Consider the following 13,374-nt stretch of genomic DNA (forward strand, 5'->3'; position numbering starts at 1 on the left):
AACGAAGAATTAGAGTAGGAGCTGAAGATGTGGGTGAATTCATCGACTTCGTAAAGGATTTGACCAGGAGCTACCCAATATACATTAGACCCATTCTTTTTTCCAGCAGTTTTGAAACACCTGGTTTTGTTGGTTTTTTTTTCATAAACTATCTCAAAGATATAGATGCAAGAATCAAGCAATTGGCAAGTGAAAGTAGACCATAGTGGCTAGCCCAATTGCTTTTCAACAAGCAATTCAAAACATCCGCGTGTCACAAGATGGCATTTTTTATTTTATTATTTTTTTATAATAATGATGATCCGCGAAGTCAACCTCAAAGATTGGTTGACCAGTGAGTCCTTTGTCAAATGGGTTCAAAGTTGTTCAGATAACAATTTGAAGATGTTTGCACAACAAAAGATGTTTTTATTTAATGTGGGATGATATGATGGCGATCATGAGCTTAGAAAGATAGGTTCTACTTGCATATACCAACCTTAGAGTGTTTTGTCAAATGGATGAAAATAGTAACAGATTAAGATACATTTCAGTATACAGATTACATATACAAAAAAACACAGATAGTTCAAGATCAAGCTATATAACTTAAGTTCTGAAACATCCACTTTGTACAATATATTTAACACATCCTAAATGATGGAGCGCATTTCAAGAGGCGTCATAATTTAATCTTGAAATTTCAAGCCTCGGTTAGCTTAAGTACAATGAGACCAAAAACTGAGAAATGAGAACAAATTCACTTACCACAGTTGCAGGCGAATGTATGCCCAAAAATGGAACGATATCAACTTGCAACCAGTTCTCAACTACAGATCCCACCACAGCACCAGCCACTAGACCCCCTATGGTTACCACAGTTGCCTTACCTGAAGATAGTCACTTATTAAGGTTAAAATTCATCAACATAATGTTGTTTTTAACTTTTTATTACGAGTTTTGATACCTAGCTTAACATTTCGTTTGGTCATAAAATATAATGAAGCCCCAAAACTAGTTGCCAAAATAAGCCCGGGAACATCAGCACCTGAAAGGGAACCAACCGGAGTGGATGCACCATTAACATAAGTTAACACAGCTAGAGCTCCATAGACTCCTGCTTCAATCCCCAAATCACTAGCAGATGGTGTTTCTACTGAAACTAGTGGATTTTTAAAGGCGCCTTGTACCCACTGAGGCATTGATCCCATTTGAGGAGTATTTACAGGTTTAACATCTGCATAACGAATGCTACTATTTACAACTTTCCCTGCTCTTCTCTGTGATAAGCTCTGCATCAGTAGTATGTCATATGCAGCCTCCACCTGGTAAGCATATAAACTCTATTACTAAATCTGGAAGCATGTTCAACTCTTCATAAGCTTCCTTTTAGATAAACCATACCCCAATTCATTAAAAAAAAAGAAAACAATAAAACAGTCTAGAACTCTAAATTACACATTCAAAGCTTAATAGTCAAATAGAAACATCCGCCAAGCCTGCAGATTAGTTACGAATTCATATGCCTTTAACTCAAGGATAATCTAGCATTCATAATATCTAAATATCTAATCTCAACATCATAGATCTTTCTAAAAATAGAAATATACGTTAAAACGATTAATAACTCGAAACATTTGACCCAGTCACTGTCCCTTGCAGTAAGCATGGTTGTTAAAACTTAAAAGCCATCGCTTCTTGCGCCTAGGTCCATTTTCCAAGCTAGGCGAGGCAATTGCGCTTCAAGTCCAGGCAATTGCGCTTTAATTCTCTAGGTGATAGTTCAGGCACATATTTCGGCGAGATTCAAAGATTCCAGAGAGTTTCCGACCAAATTCTCTAAATTCTGGCAAGATTCCAGCCAGATTTCTACTTTTATCCAAGGAAAACTACTTTTCTACACTAATATTTTACAGCTTTGGTACTAAATAGATGATACTAAATGCTATACAATAGCTTTTGTTTATTTTATTTAAAGAATAGTATTAATTTTCTAATACCTAAAATAATTTTAAACTTTTTCATTGTGCGATTTTTTTTTCTCAGCCCTCGCTTTTTTTGCACCTTGCGCCTAGGCCCCAGGCGAGGCCTATGCGCCTTGACTGCGCCTAGCGCCTTTAATAACTATGGCAGTAAGCAAATATGAATGATCACGACCGAAATGCATGATTTTCCCATCATTGACCTGCCTGATGCTCTTCTTTTTGCTTCAAATACCAGTCCGTCTTACGGATTCACCTTTCATTACGTGAACAACCAACAGCAGCATCATACACCAATAGACCATAATCATCTTCAACAAACAAAGTTCATGCCCAAATTATCAAATTAAAGCTAAATTAGGTCAACAATCCCTAGAATATTTCCACAATCAAGTAAAAACAAACAAACTTAAGCAAATTAGGTCCACAATCCCTAGTTTCTCTACCATTATCCACACCCAAAATTCAATCCAAAATCCTCACACACAACTGTAAGTTTCCAAAATTCAATTCAATTAAAAATTAAGTAACATAAGTTGAATATAAACCTGTGCAATTGACTCCTGGTCATCTTTACAAGAAGCTACAACCGAATTCTTAGCTCGAAGAATATCATCAAACGAAGCGCCTTCCGATACACCTAACAATTTCAAAGCTGTTTCAACGGACATCTCGAACGAGGAGTCGTCGGCGGCGGAGGAGGAGCCACCGCCGGCGGCGAGGACGGTGAATGAGGTGCGGCGAGAGGAGGCGAGGAAGCGGTGGGATTTGAGTTGTTGTGTTGCGAGCGTGTGGTGGTTGGGCGGTGGAGAAGGGCGTCGGTGAGGGCGGATACGGCCGGCGACGCCGAGAGTGGGACGGGCGGAGAGAGGAGTGGTAGCCATACGTGGAGGAAAATCGGTTGGTTGGTTGAGTGGCTTAAGGGATTATTGTCGTATCGTGTGGGTTGCTTCTAAGCTTAAAATTGTTTTTCACATATCTCTTATTTTCATAAATAACACTTCTAATCATCAAATCAAACTAATTAATATTATTATAAAGACTTGTGCTTCAATTTCTAAACTGTAGCGACTCCATTTGCTATACGGGTATGTTTGTTTATTTGTTTTTCAAACTAGAATTTGCCTGTTTGGTTGTATTTTTTATGGTATCATGGTTGGAGCATGTGATCCATGGGTGTGCCGGTCCTGGTTCAGATCGATTAACCTAGGACCCAAACTAAAACCGTCCTGGATAATTGCATATAGAGGTGAGGGGAAAACCGGTTCATAAACCGAAATCGAAACCAAATCGCTTCAGAAACTGGTTTGAAATGGAATCAAACCACCAGTTTGGAATCTCATCCATAAAACTGATTAAAACTGAACTTAACCAGTTTGACACTGATTTTCCCCTTTATAATCCGGTTCCAAACTGAACCAGTTTAGCCAAAAATCCGTGTTGGCTATTTTTTACCCAAATCTAATTGGTTTGGGCGTAGAAACAGAATTGTACGTCTCTAATTGTATATTGTGGGGTCGGGCCTAGAGACTTTAAAATCTAGGCAACGTCCTAGGGCCTCCAAAAATTAGGGGCCTCAGTTTTTTTTTAATCTTTATATAGCACATGTGTATTACAATATTATGTCCAAATGAACAAAACAAAAACTATATTTATTGGAAGGCCAACCGAAGAACCGATTTTAAAATCAAAGAGGCCCAATTCAAACTCCAAGCAATATGCAATTCATATTTAGTTTAGGCCGACAACGTCATTCTCGTTAACTATAATGTCGCACATGCTCATTCTACTCAATGGCGTTGCCGATTGGAGAGAAATTAGAAGCGGAATTAGGATAAATTAGTGGTGCCGCAAGGATAATGCAGGTTGGTTTACGGTTATTTTTATACTAATCTTTATATATTCCGCTTTATTCAATCATTGTTTGCCCCAAATCCCTAATTGATACTTTGAATCTTTGAATTTTGATATTGTGCTTGCGATTGAGACTTTGAAGGCGGAAAACAAATCCAATGTTTGCTTTATACCAATTCAAAGAGCCCCACACTTTATAGCTTGAATATATATATGTTCATAAAAAAATAGATTTAAATGGAGATTGATTTGATACAATATGCCATATGGCATAGGATTGGGAGTTGGAGAAAGGCTACCGTAATGAAGTTTACTCCTAATGTATATTGATTAGAATGTTTTTAACCAATAATGCATCGTTCATGTATACAATTAATTTAAGACATTTTTTTGTAGTTCTGATGATAAGATTAAGCAATTTAAGTGAGCTGCTCAAAAGTAGCACATGTCACTACACATTTTGCGTTCTATCTTTACAAAAGAGCTTCCTTTTTTTGTTTGCATTCTATCTTTACAAAATAGCTTTTTTTTTGAACGATAAGGAACGACGTGCCAATCACTGTGACATCGGGCGTTGGGGCCAATATCGTCTATTCGACGACCGCCAGCCCCTTGGCTCTCCCAAATGCGCGGAAACCCGACCTCCACCCGCCCGAAGGCATGACAATGGAATAATCGGTAAAACCTCGTCTCCCATTCAAGACGAACCGGCCACTCGTATTCGCCCTTCTCCTGGATGCCGCGGAAAATAATGGGGAGAGTGGGAGTCGAACCTGAGTCACAAGGAACACAAAATCTTTCCCCAACCACTCCATAACTACCTCATTCTTTTAATAATAAAATATTAGTGGAATTCATTATTGGTCTTTGGGTTGTTTTATTTTGGTCAAGTTCAATGTAGCATCATTAACATTCCCTTGATGTCTAAAATCATATATGGAAGAAGCTCAGAACGGATTCTCCTTTGATGACAAGTTGTCACCCAGTTTCATGAAAACTTGCATGCAAACAGATTATCTAGTATTCTAGTTACAAATTTCAGTCTCGGTCCAACCAGAACAACAGACCGACCAAAACCGGGCAACCAAAAGTGAACGACGTATGGTGGTCTAGTTCGGTTTGAACTTTTTTATGATTACCAGTTCCGGTCCCGTTGCAAGCCTACGAACAATGATCTTTGTGTCACTGACCTGTACAAATACTAGTATACCCTCACACGTATGATTTGTTTTTTACTTTTTACCTTATGTTTTGGACTTATCAAGGGACTAGCCACAACTTTACCACCATGGCGTCGAATGGTGACATGTTTATACACACTCAGTTATACTACACAAAAATGTTAAGATAAGATAAACGAGAATGACCGGAAATTCACACGTTTGGCACATTCTTGATTCCTGAGTGGACCCAAACGGCCAAACCTTGCCCATTTGGCACGCACGCATATATGATGAATATACGTCTCAACAAAGTAATCAATCAACGAAAAAATGCACATACAAACACCTAATGCTGGAGGATGTGGTATAAAGCCCCTATAGGCTTTATCATGCTACCTCAGCGCCACGTCATGTCCACGTCACACAGGGGGCTTTAAAACTCCCTCCTTTAACTTGCAGGGTGTGGTAATAAAGCCACTATCATGATTACCTAATTATTTTTTTATTTATATCTTTTATTTTTTTTTTTAAATTAAATGCCAATTTTAATAACCAGAAAATTAAAAAAAAAAACATAATTTCATTAAAATAAAAGAAAAACATTACAAAGCCCTAAAAAATCAAAGTTAAAAAATAAAGTACTAGAAAATAAAAACTACATATATTTGGGAAAAATGGAGGTTGGAAATAATACCTGTAAAAACCGAGAATCGGATGGAGTGGTCGGATGAGTAGAAGTTGGGGTGCCAGATGGCATCGGATAATATCCAAGCTCACCCGTCCGCGGGTCTCTTCAATAACGGTCTTCTTGCTCGTTGTTGGGATTGTTTGGCGCATTTTGTCAAAACGGATGGTTCGGATCCCACACGTTTTGGTTGTTAGGGAACATTGTGTGATTATTTAAAGAGTAAACTGCCATTTTGGTCCCTGTGGTTTGGTCATTTTTGCCATTTTAGTTCAAATCTCAAACTTTTTAAATCTGGATCCCTGTGGTTTCACTTTTATTGCCATTTTGGTCCAAAATTCAAAAACCCCATTTTTTCACTGTTACAACCTGTTTATTTTGTCTTTTTGTTCAGGGGTAAATTGGTCATTTCATAAATATAATGTGATGAACTGCTTTTAAAGGGTAAATGAACAGAGTTGGGCCGAACACACCACTCTTGGTGCAAGTTCCACCCTCATCCACTTTTGATTCCCCTGTTCCAGTCGAACTCATAAACCCTAATATGGAGGGTTCTTATGCCGCCTCTCCTGCTTGTGGTATTAGCTCAGATCTGAATCATGTTGAGGTTTCTAGTGATCCCCCTGTCACAATTAAACATCAGTTTGGCCACCAATCGGTTTCAAACCAACCAATCATACCAACAATTACCCCAAATCTGTTACTCCCGTCTCTGGCTCAACAACCCAGGTTTCCCCTGCTATGTCGCCATATACGGAGGACGAATTAGCTCTTATAAGAGCCCAAAAGATTGCTCATGATGCCAATTTGATGCAGCAAGCTGGGCTACCTCCAAGTGGGTATCAATCTGCTAACCACAAAGCTGTAGGGGTCAAGTTAAAAGGGTTTCGGAACCATAGACGAGACGGCGGTGGGGGAGGTGTTACAGGGAAGACAAAAGGAGGGGATGGGCGTCGGGTGTGCTCGTCGGAGAAACAGGATGCCGGACTACGGTGTTTGGGTTAGGGTTTGGTGTGGGGTGGGGTGAAGATGATGAAGATGAACTGGGGAAATGGATATTTAAGTTAATTAATTTAATTAATAATATGTGATATTAAATTTAAATGGACAATTTTGCCCCTGAACAAAAAGACAAAATAATCAGGTTTTATTAGTCAAATAAAAGGTGATTTGAATTTTGGACCAAAATAACAATAAAAGTGAAACCACAGAGACCCAGATTTAAAAAGTTTGAAATTTGGACTAAAATGGCAAAAGTGGCCAAACCACAGGGACCAAAAAGGCAGTTTACTCTTATTTAAAAAAAGTGTAGAGATTCTGTATAAGAGTGAGGTAGAAGGGATGAAAATTATGGAAAAAAATGGGGTATTTATAGGTGAATTATAAAGTTTAAATTTTTTTTTTGAATGTTACCGTTGCCTAACGGTCATTTTGACCTTTCCTTCATCGATCAAATCAATTTCACCTCGTTAACGTGCTAGCGAGAGGAGGATGGCGCCCCTAATAACTCCGGCGGTATGGACGATGACGACCCTGGGACACTATGATGGATGAGGTGGTCGGGTGTCGTTAAGCCACACCCACCGGTCCTAACTATTTCTGTGTTTTGCTCTAAGTTTTTGTTTAAAACTACCAACGTACATCCACTTTTGACACGTGGTAGCCATAAATTGTGCATCTGCGTCAATAAATGATGGGGTTTTTTTTGTCCCATTTGGATCATTATAAGGGCCTAAGGGGTGTTTTAATAACAACCAAACCAGCCCCCCCTGTCTATGTTCCCACACCAAGTAAGTTCTTTGACCATACGACATCCGAGTCACTAAAGGATGGTTTTATATCCCAATTGGATCCTTACAAGGGGTGTTTGAATAACATGGAACCAAACTAGCTTCCATGCAACACCAGGTTAGTTCTATAACCCTTGAACGAGTGCCAGCCTTGAACCTGTTGAGATGTGTTTCTTCGATCTTCTTTAAGATCAAAGACTGGTGAAGGACTACGGATAAAGAGAGCACATGCAAGAATAACACTAGCATTTAACATAACCTTTCAAGTTCTTAGAAGCTCTCTTTAAATTTTGATCACCTCCTAACCACCACCACCATCGTAGTTGGTGTGCCATTCAAATTTCAAATATGCCATCATCTTCATTTCCCAACTACAATCAGCCACCAAATCCAACTTTCTCACACAACCACATTAGTTATTTAACGTTCATTTAGATTAAAGTAGATATCTAACCACCGGCGCAAATCTTGTATCTTTTGATTATAAAACAAGCTTTTGGACAATCCAACTTAAAACAATCAATAGTGACAAAAACATCAACAAAAAACATATTCTAGTAAGGTGAACATAACAAGTAAAAACATAGTCTACTTCATCCAAACTGAAAGAGTCTGACAAGAAACACAAATACCAGAATTTGGATTTAACATATTCAAACAGTGGTGACAAGAACACAAAGCAAAAGCGCTTACCTTGTTAATTTGATAGAATTAAAAGTCGTCTTCATCTTCCTCAGCAATATGCTTAGCAAGCTCTTGTTCCTGTTGTTGCCTCTCTCTCCTCTTTTCAGCACTTTCTTTTTCCTTATGAGAATTAGGAGGAAACCGAAGGGCCCGGACCGCCTCATTATGCATATTCAGGCAGAAAGCAATTCTCGAATTAAACGCCTGCTGAGGCTCATTTGTCGAGTAAATGTCACCAGTTTCCTTGGATACCATCCATCCGTTTGCGTGATCTAGTGTTGCATCAATCGCGCCATCACGGATTGCTTTTGACACAATGCTCTCCGCATCCGCCACAGGGTTAGGCGAGTCCAGTCTCAGCTTCTTTGCCACGTCAGCAAGGGAGATACGCGAGTAGGAGATGCTGATGTTGCGGAGCCCAGTCCTTATCACATTGTGGCGCAGCCTCACAATCAAATTGTTAGTCCTGTCTGAGCTGAAAGTAGTGGAGAATTTCTCTGCTACTGTTTTAAACAGCTCTAGGTCTCCGATCCTAACAGCCTAAAAAACAAGAAATTGTGGTTGAGAAAAATATAAATGGAAGTTGCTGAAAAGCCAAAAACAGACTCACGTTAGTCAGCTCAAAGTACGGTCTCAAGGCCTTTTCCATGCCTTTTTGCATAAAAACGGTCCGTTCGGGGATCTCCCCAAGAAGTAAGCGGACAATCACAGCCCACTTGTTGCATTGAACTCTAAAACCAAGAGCAGCTACCGGTGCTTTACGAGCAGCTTGAAGAAGGGATTCCTTCGCGTCAGTATACTCCAGCTGTATCGTCCTTATCTTCCCAAGGTAAAACAAGTACCGGCAAAACTGAAACAAATAATACAGAGAACACAAAATAAAAGATTTGCATAATTTATTAAAGAATAATCATTGGTACAGCACATCAATTACCAAAAAAGTAATTAGAAAGACAATGATCTGAAAGAATACCTGCTGATTCGAATGAGCTTCAAAACGTGGTGCCTTTGACCTCAGCTTTTCAGCTTGATCATACAGATTGTAATGAAGGTAGTTGCGAAGCAGCAGGTTGAGAAGTGTTTCCTGCATATTACAGCACCAAAAAAATAATCATAAAATTAAACACAAGCTTTCTCGACAACCCCGAACTGTGCAAAAATGCAGAAACAAACCTGCCCTAATTCATCATGACGCAATGTAGCAACCCGGTGCAGAGCAAGAAGATTACTGCAAATAAATGAAAATATAGTAACTGGTTATATCCTGTTTTACTTGGACGTCGATAAATAAAAATAACGGTACAGCACAGCAACGCACCCCCTGATTTCAGCGAGATCATCAGTAAGTTCATAGCTAAGAGAGTAATAGAAGTACAGCCTGGAAGCCAGAACATCAATGGTTCTCCTGTTCAAGTTCTTTAAACGGGCAATGCTTGCTGAAGAACAAGCCTTAGCCTGCATGATGAAGTAAAGTGATGTTAGGTAACCATCAATACACAGGATATAACAATGATAGTAAATGAAGATGCTGACCTCAGTGTACTTTTTCTGGTCAATGAGGAATATGAGCACAAGCAAGTAGCAATAGATCTCGAGCTCTGACGAGTGCTTCACAGTAGCTTGAGTAGCAGATGCTGCGGTATCCACTTCCATATCACTTTGATCATCCTTCACATTGCATTAAAAAAAGTTCAATCCATATCATACACTTCTCATAAAAGATGTTATGATTCAAACTTACATAAAGGTTAAAAAAAGTTCCCTGAATATACATCACGAATCACTGAAGTTATAGAAAATAGTGCTGATAACATGAAAACGATGAGAAAATATGCTATGCACCATTCATGATTTATGATATGTATGAGCCTTTAAGTTCACTAGCTTCACAGTATAAGAACTATAATAAGATTTAGATAACTCTGCAAGCAGAATTATTCACAGGGTGGAATGAGAATGAGCGTCAGTTTTAACCCTATTTGATGATTGGGAATATTCTGATAAAAAACAAAACCAAAAAGATTTCCCTAACAGCAAAATCAACAGTAGCTGCAGTAGTTTGATCAGATCAGAATTCAAAGCCACGATTCGTTTATATCAGCAACTTTACAACATTTAAAAGTAACATTACACAGGTGGCATCAGATCCGGACCTGAATCTCAGTTGTGTGATTGTATATGATTTTCTGTTGCACTGAATTGTAATCAGCCACAGAAGTTTATTTATGAAACCCTCGTTAGTAGCATTAATGTTCAAGTTTCCAACTTAAAAAGGTTTTTTCTAAGGTTTTCATGCTCGCAGTAGAAAACCAATAAAAAAGAACATAAAGATGCAGATCTGAAACAAACTCAGGTTCAAATACGTGGAAATATTTTTCATCTAGTTTTCTAACCTTAAATCACTCGTGTATAGATTTTCGAGAAGATCTTAAGGGGGGCTGAGAAAAATCTACTACAGGACGTGACACTTAGTGTGTCCAACTAAGTTTGAACCACCTAATCATGTTGTGTTCTGACCCAAAACCATAGTATTTCTTTATTATGAGCATTAGCAATTACCACACTTGTCATTATTGCTATTTGCTAATGCTTCTTGTTTCCTCATAACTTGTATGCTACTATATAATTGATGAATTGCTGGTCATCAGCAGAATACCCTCCTAAGTCAGTGGACTGCAGTTTCTGAGGAGGCTGAGTTCACTTATAAGTTATAACAACTGGACAGGTGTTTGGTTCTGAAGATTCAGTGCTCAAACAGACTAACCAAAGAGGCAAAGATGGAGAAGACTTCTTACTGATTGCTAGTCAGTAGTCACACACAGTTAACAAGAATTAAAGAGGAAAGGAAAACAAAGATACAAGTTGTTATCATTTATGCTGTCTATCACATACATTGCTTCTCCTATTTATAGCTAAACAAACACGTAACTTATTTGACTTACTAGTTACTACCCGGCTTAACTATCACTAACTAACTTTAATTGATCCAAACCAACTCACTTAGTTACTAACCTATATATAAACACATCACTCTGAGGACCTGAATTCCCAGTTTATTATAGGTAGGTGTTTAAGATTAAAGATTCAATAGAAAAGCACCAAGCTAGATAGCTTGATTTCTTGAAGGAATGAGATAAGTGGAGAACAGCCCCTGGAGTTACAAGCCAACACACAGGTAGAGCACACAGATCAATTAAGAGAGGAGAGTAATGTGGGAAAGAAGTAGTTATCGGCTTATCGCTCAATATGCCTTTCTAGTACATTGATACCAACTATTTATACTACTCGACTATTCAGAACTGAGAACCCCTGCCTACTTGAATAATTCAACTTACTAACCGACTTAGTTATCACAAACTAACTTTAATTAATCCAACCCAACTCACTTAACTACTATAAGAAATAGACATAATCAGAATCTGAATTTCTAGATGGGTGGCTAAGGGTTCATCAGTAGTCCTATTAGACTTGGTACATGCGTTCAGTCTTATGGGTTAAGTGGTAATTAATATGTGCATCAGCATACACCCTGAAGTTAACAAAACACGTAAATCCAACGATTCTGAACATTTACAATCCCATCACATATGCAAATTTCCTCTCAGCTTATATCAAAGTTATTTAAACAAAAGAAGCTAACCTTAGGGAGATATGAAGTTAGCCGCGAGTGTGCTTCCGATCCAGGAGCAAGAGCAAAACCGAGGAACGAAGAAATAACCGAAGCCTTCAACTTCCTCCTCAACGCAATCGTCAGCCTAACCGCCCTCAAAATCCGACGAACTTCACGAGCATAAGCTCCCGTCTCAATCAGTGCAGCAATTTCTTTCAAATCTGAATGTCAATTTCACATAGATTCACACAGTAAATCCAAATTTTTCAATCACTAATATTTCACATTCATCATAACAGTAAACAAAACAAACACCAACACTACTTCATACAATTAAAAAGTAACAAGCATTTTCAACATCAATACGAATTCAACCAAATCTCATCAGAAAATAGATGCTTATAGCTAGCTATACATACATAAATGTTACAACAAAAACAAGCAAAACATTAACGATTCTTACGCTGTAACACAGGAGTGGCGGATGACGTAGAATTCGAAGGAGCTGCTGCAACGACTTGCTGTTCTTTCATCTCAACATCCTGAGTCATTTTTTTCTGTAAAATTGCAATCAGGTTATTTGAAAAGTGAAATCGATGAGCAAATATTAAGATTAAGGAGGTCGATTGTAACCCTAATATTAAGATTACCGGAACGGAGGAAGATCGTGTTGGAATCGATCGATGATTATAAAGCTTTAGAGAGGGAGAGGTTAGGGCAGCTTTTGCCCCAAGTTAAGTCTATCAGTCTCGTTTACAAGTTTCAATACTTTCACTTTTGGTCCCTCCTTTTAAAGAAAATACATATTCGGATCACTGGTTATGAACATGATCAAGCAACAGTAGTTCATCTTGGTCATTTCAAGTTTTAAACCGACCGAGTGGTAAATTTGGAATACTTGATTTGACCTAAATCTTAGAATTAAGAAATAATGGATTTTGAAGGGGTATGGTCCCAGATCTTGCGTCAGCATCGACCGCGAGTGACTATTACCCTTATCAAAACCCCCACTAGCTAACAACCTACTTGTGCCCATGCGAGAACGCGTCGGCACAAGGGTTGAATCCAATCTATCTAATAACAAAGGAGGACTTAAATGGAACATGAGAACGGTAGAGTGATGCGACATAGCATCACATCTGGTGTATGAAAACGGAAGTATTCACAGCGATGCGGCATCGCACCGCATCCAGTGAACACTTCTATCAATACAAGAAAGCCTTACCTTAGGCATAGAAGAAGATGAACGTAACGGTACGGCTGACACCGCACCATACGGGCATTTTCGTCACGACAAGGGATGCAGGCAAGACGACGATGCGGCTAGCACCGCATCTCGCATATTCCTTGATCACAAGTAGGAGACGCGGTAACTTCAGATGTTACCGCACGTAGCGATGCGGCTTGCACCGCATCCTATGCATTCAACAAGTGGGACTGACACCACAGTGCAAGTGGCACCAATGGCAGTTACCTGTCAGAGCTACGTAAGCAATGGACTGACGTGGCGTAACCTCCACAACCGACAAGCCTGACACACCTGCAAAGGTGCAGCACGTCGTCAGTCCATCCATCATCATCCTCCTTCACTCCTCGGCTATAAATACCAACCCCAAACCAGGTTTGA

General features: G+C 39.0%; 2 protein-coding genes across 2 annotated transcripts; both read right to left on the reverse strand.

The window, feature by feature from the left end:
• Positions 1 to 487: 487 nt before the first annotated feature.
• On the reverse strand, positions 488 to 2,954 carry LOC110920940 (protein CHAPERONE-LIKE PROTEIN OF POR1, chloroplastic). Its single transcript, XM_022165183.2, has 3 exons — positions 2,510 to 2,954; positions 947 to 1,304; positions 488 to 869 (listed from the first exon to the last, which is right to left on the reverse strand). The coding sequence occupies exons 1-3, from the start codon at positions 2,843 to 2,845 to the stop codon at positions 694 to 696; spliced, it is 870 nt and encodes a 289-aa protein (XP_022020875.1). The 5' UTR covers positions 2,846 to 2,954; the 3' UTR covers positions 488 to 693.
• A 5,022-nt stretch (positions 2,955 to 7,976) lies between these two features.
• On the reverse strand, positions 7,977 to 12,548 carry LOC110925759 (probable 26S proteasome non-ATPase regulatory subunit 3). The gene is made up of 9 exons (XM_022169609.2): positions 12,398 to 12,548; positions 12,211 to 12,304; positions 11,778 to 11,968; positions 9,671 to 9,805; positions 9,456 to 9,592; positions 9,311 to 9,365; positions 9,111 to 9,221; positions 8,748 to 8,987; positions 7,977 to 8,677 (listed from the first exon to the last, which is right to left on the reverse strand). Exons 2-9 carry the CDS (start codon positions 12,296 to 12,298, stop codon positions 8,165 to 8,167), a joined length of 1,470 nt encoding a protein of 489 aa, XP_022025301.1. The 5' UTR covers positions 12,299 to 12,304; positions 12,398 to 12,548; the 3' UTR covers positions 7,977 to 8,164.
• Between the last annotated feature and the right edge of the window lie 826 nt (positions 12,549 to 13,374).

The sequence above is a fragment of the Helianthus annuus genome, chromosome 17 (genome assembly GCF_002127325.2).
Source record: "Helianthus annuus cultivar XRQ/B chromosome 17, HanXRQr2.0-SUNRISE, whole genome shotgun sequence".
Lineage (NCBI taxonomy): Eukaryota > Viridiplantae > Streptophyta > Magnoliopsida > Asterales > Asteraceae > Helianthus > Helianthus annuus.

Bases quoted from the DNA above. Each gene is read 5' to 3' on its own strand.
- LOC110920940 (XM_022165183.2), bottom strand. From the start codon at position 2,845: ATGGCTACCACTCCTCTCTCCGCCCGTCCCACTCTCGGCGTCGCCGGC. The intron at 1,305-2,509 runs GTTTATATTCAA...TATGCTTACCAG, and splicing joins ACCAGGAGTCAATTGCACAG to GTGGAGGCTGCATATGACAT. The intron at 870-946 runs GTATCAAAACTC...GACTATCTTCAG, and splicing joins CAAACGAAATGTTAAGCTAG to GTAAGGCAACTGTGGTAACC.
- LOC110925759 (XM_022169609.2), bottom strand. From the start codon at position 12,298: ATGACTCAGGATGTTGAGATGAAAGAACAGCAAGTCGTTGCAGCAGCT. The intron at 9,366-9,455 runs GTGCGTTGCTGT...ATTTATTTGCAG, and splicing joins GATCTCGCTGAAATCAGGGG to TAATCTTCTTGCTCTGCACC. The intron at 9,222-9,310 runs GTTTGTTTCTGC...TGTAATATGCAG, and splicing joins GTCATGATGAATTAGGGCAG to GAAACACTTCTCAACCTGCT.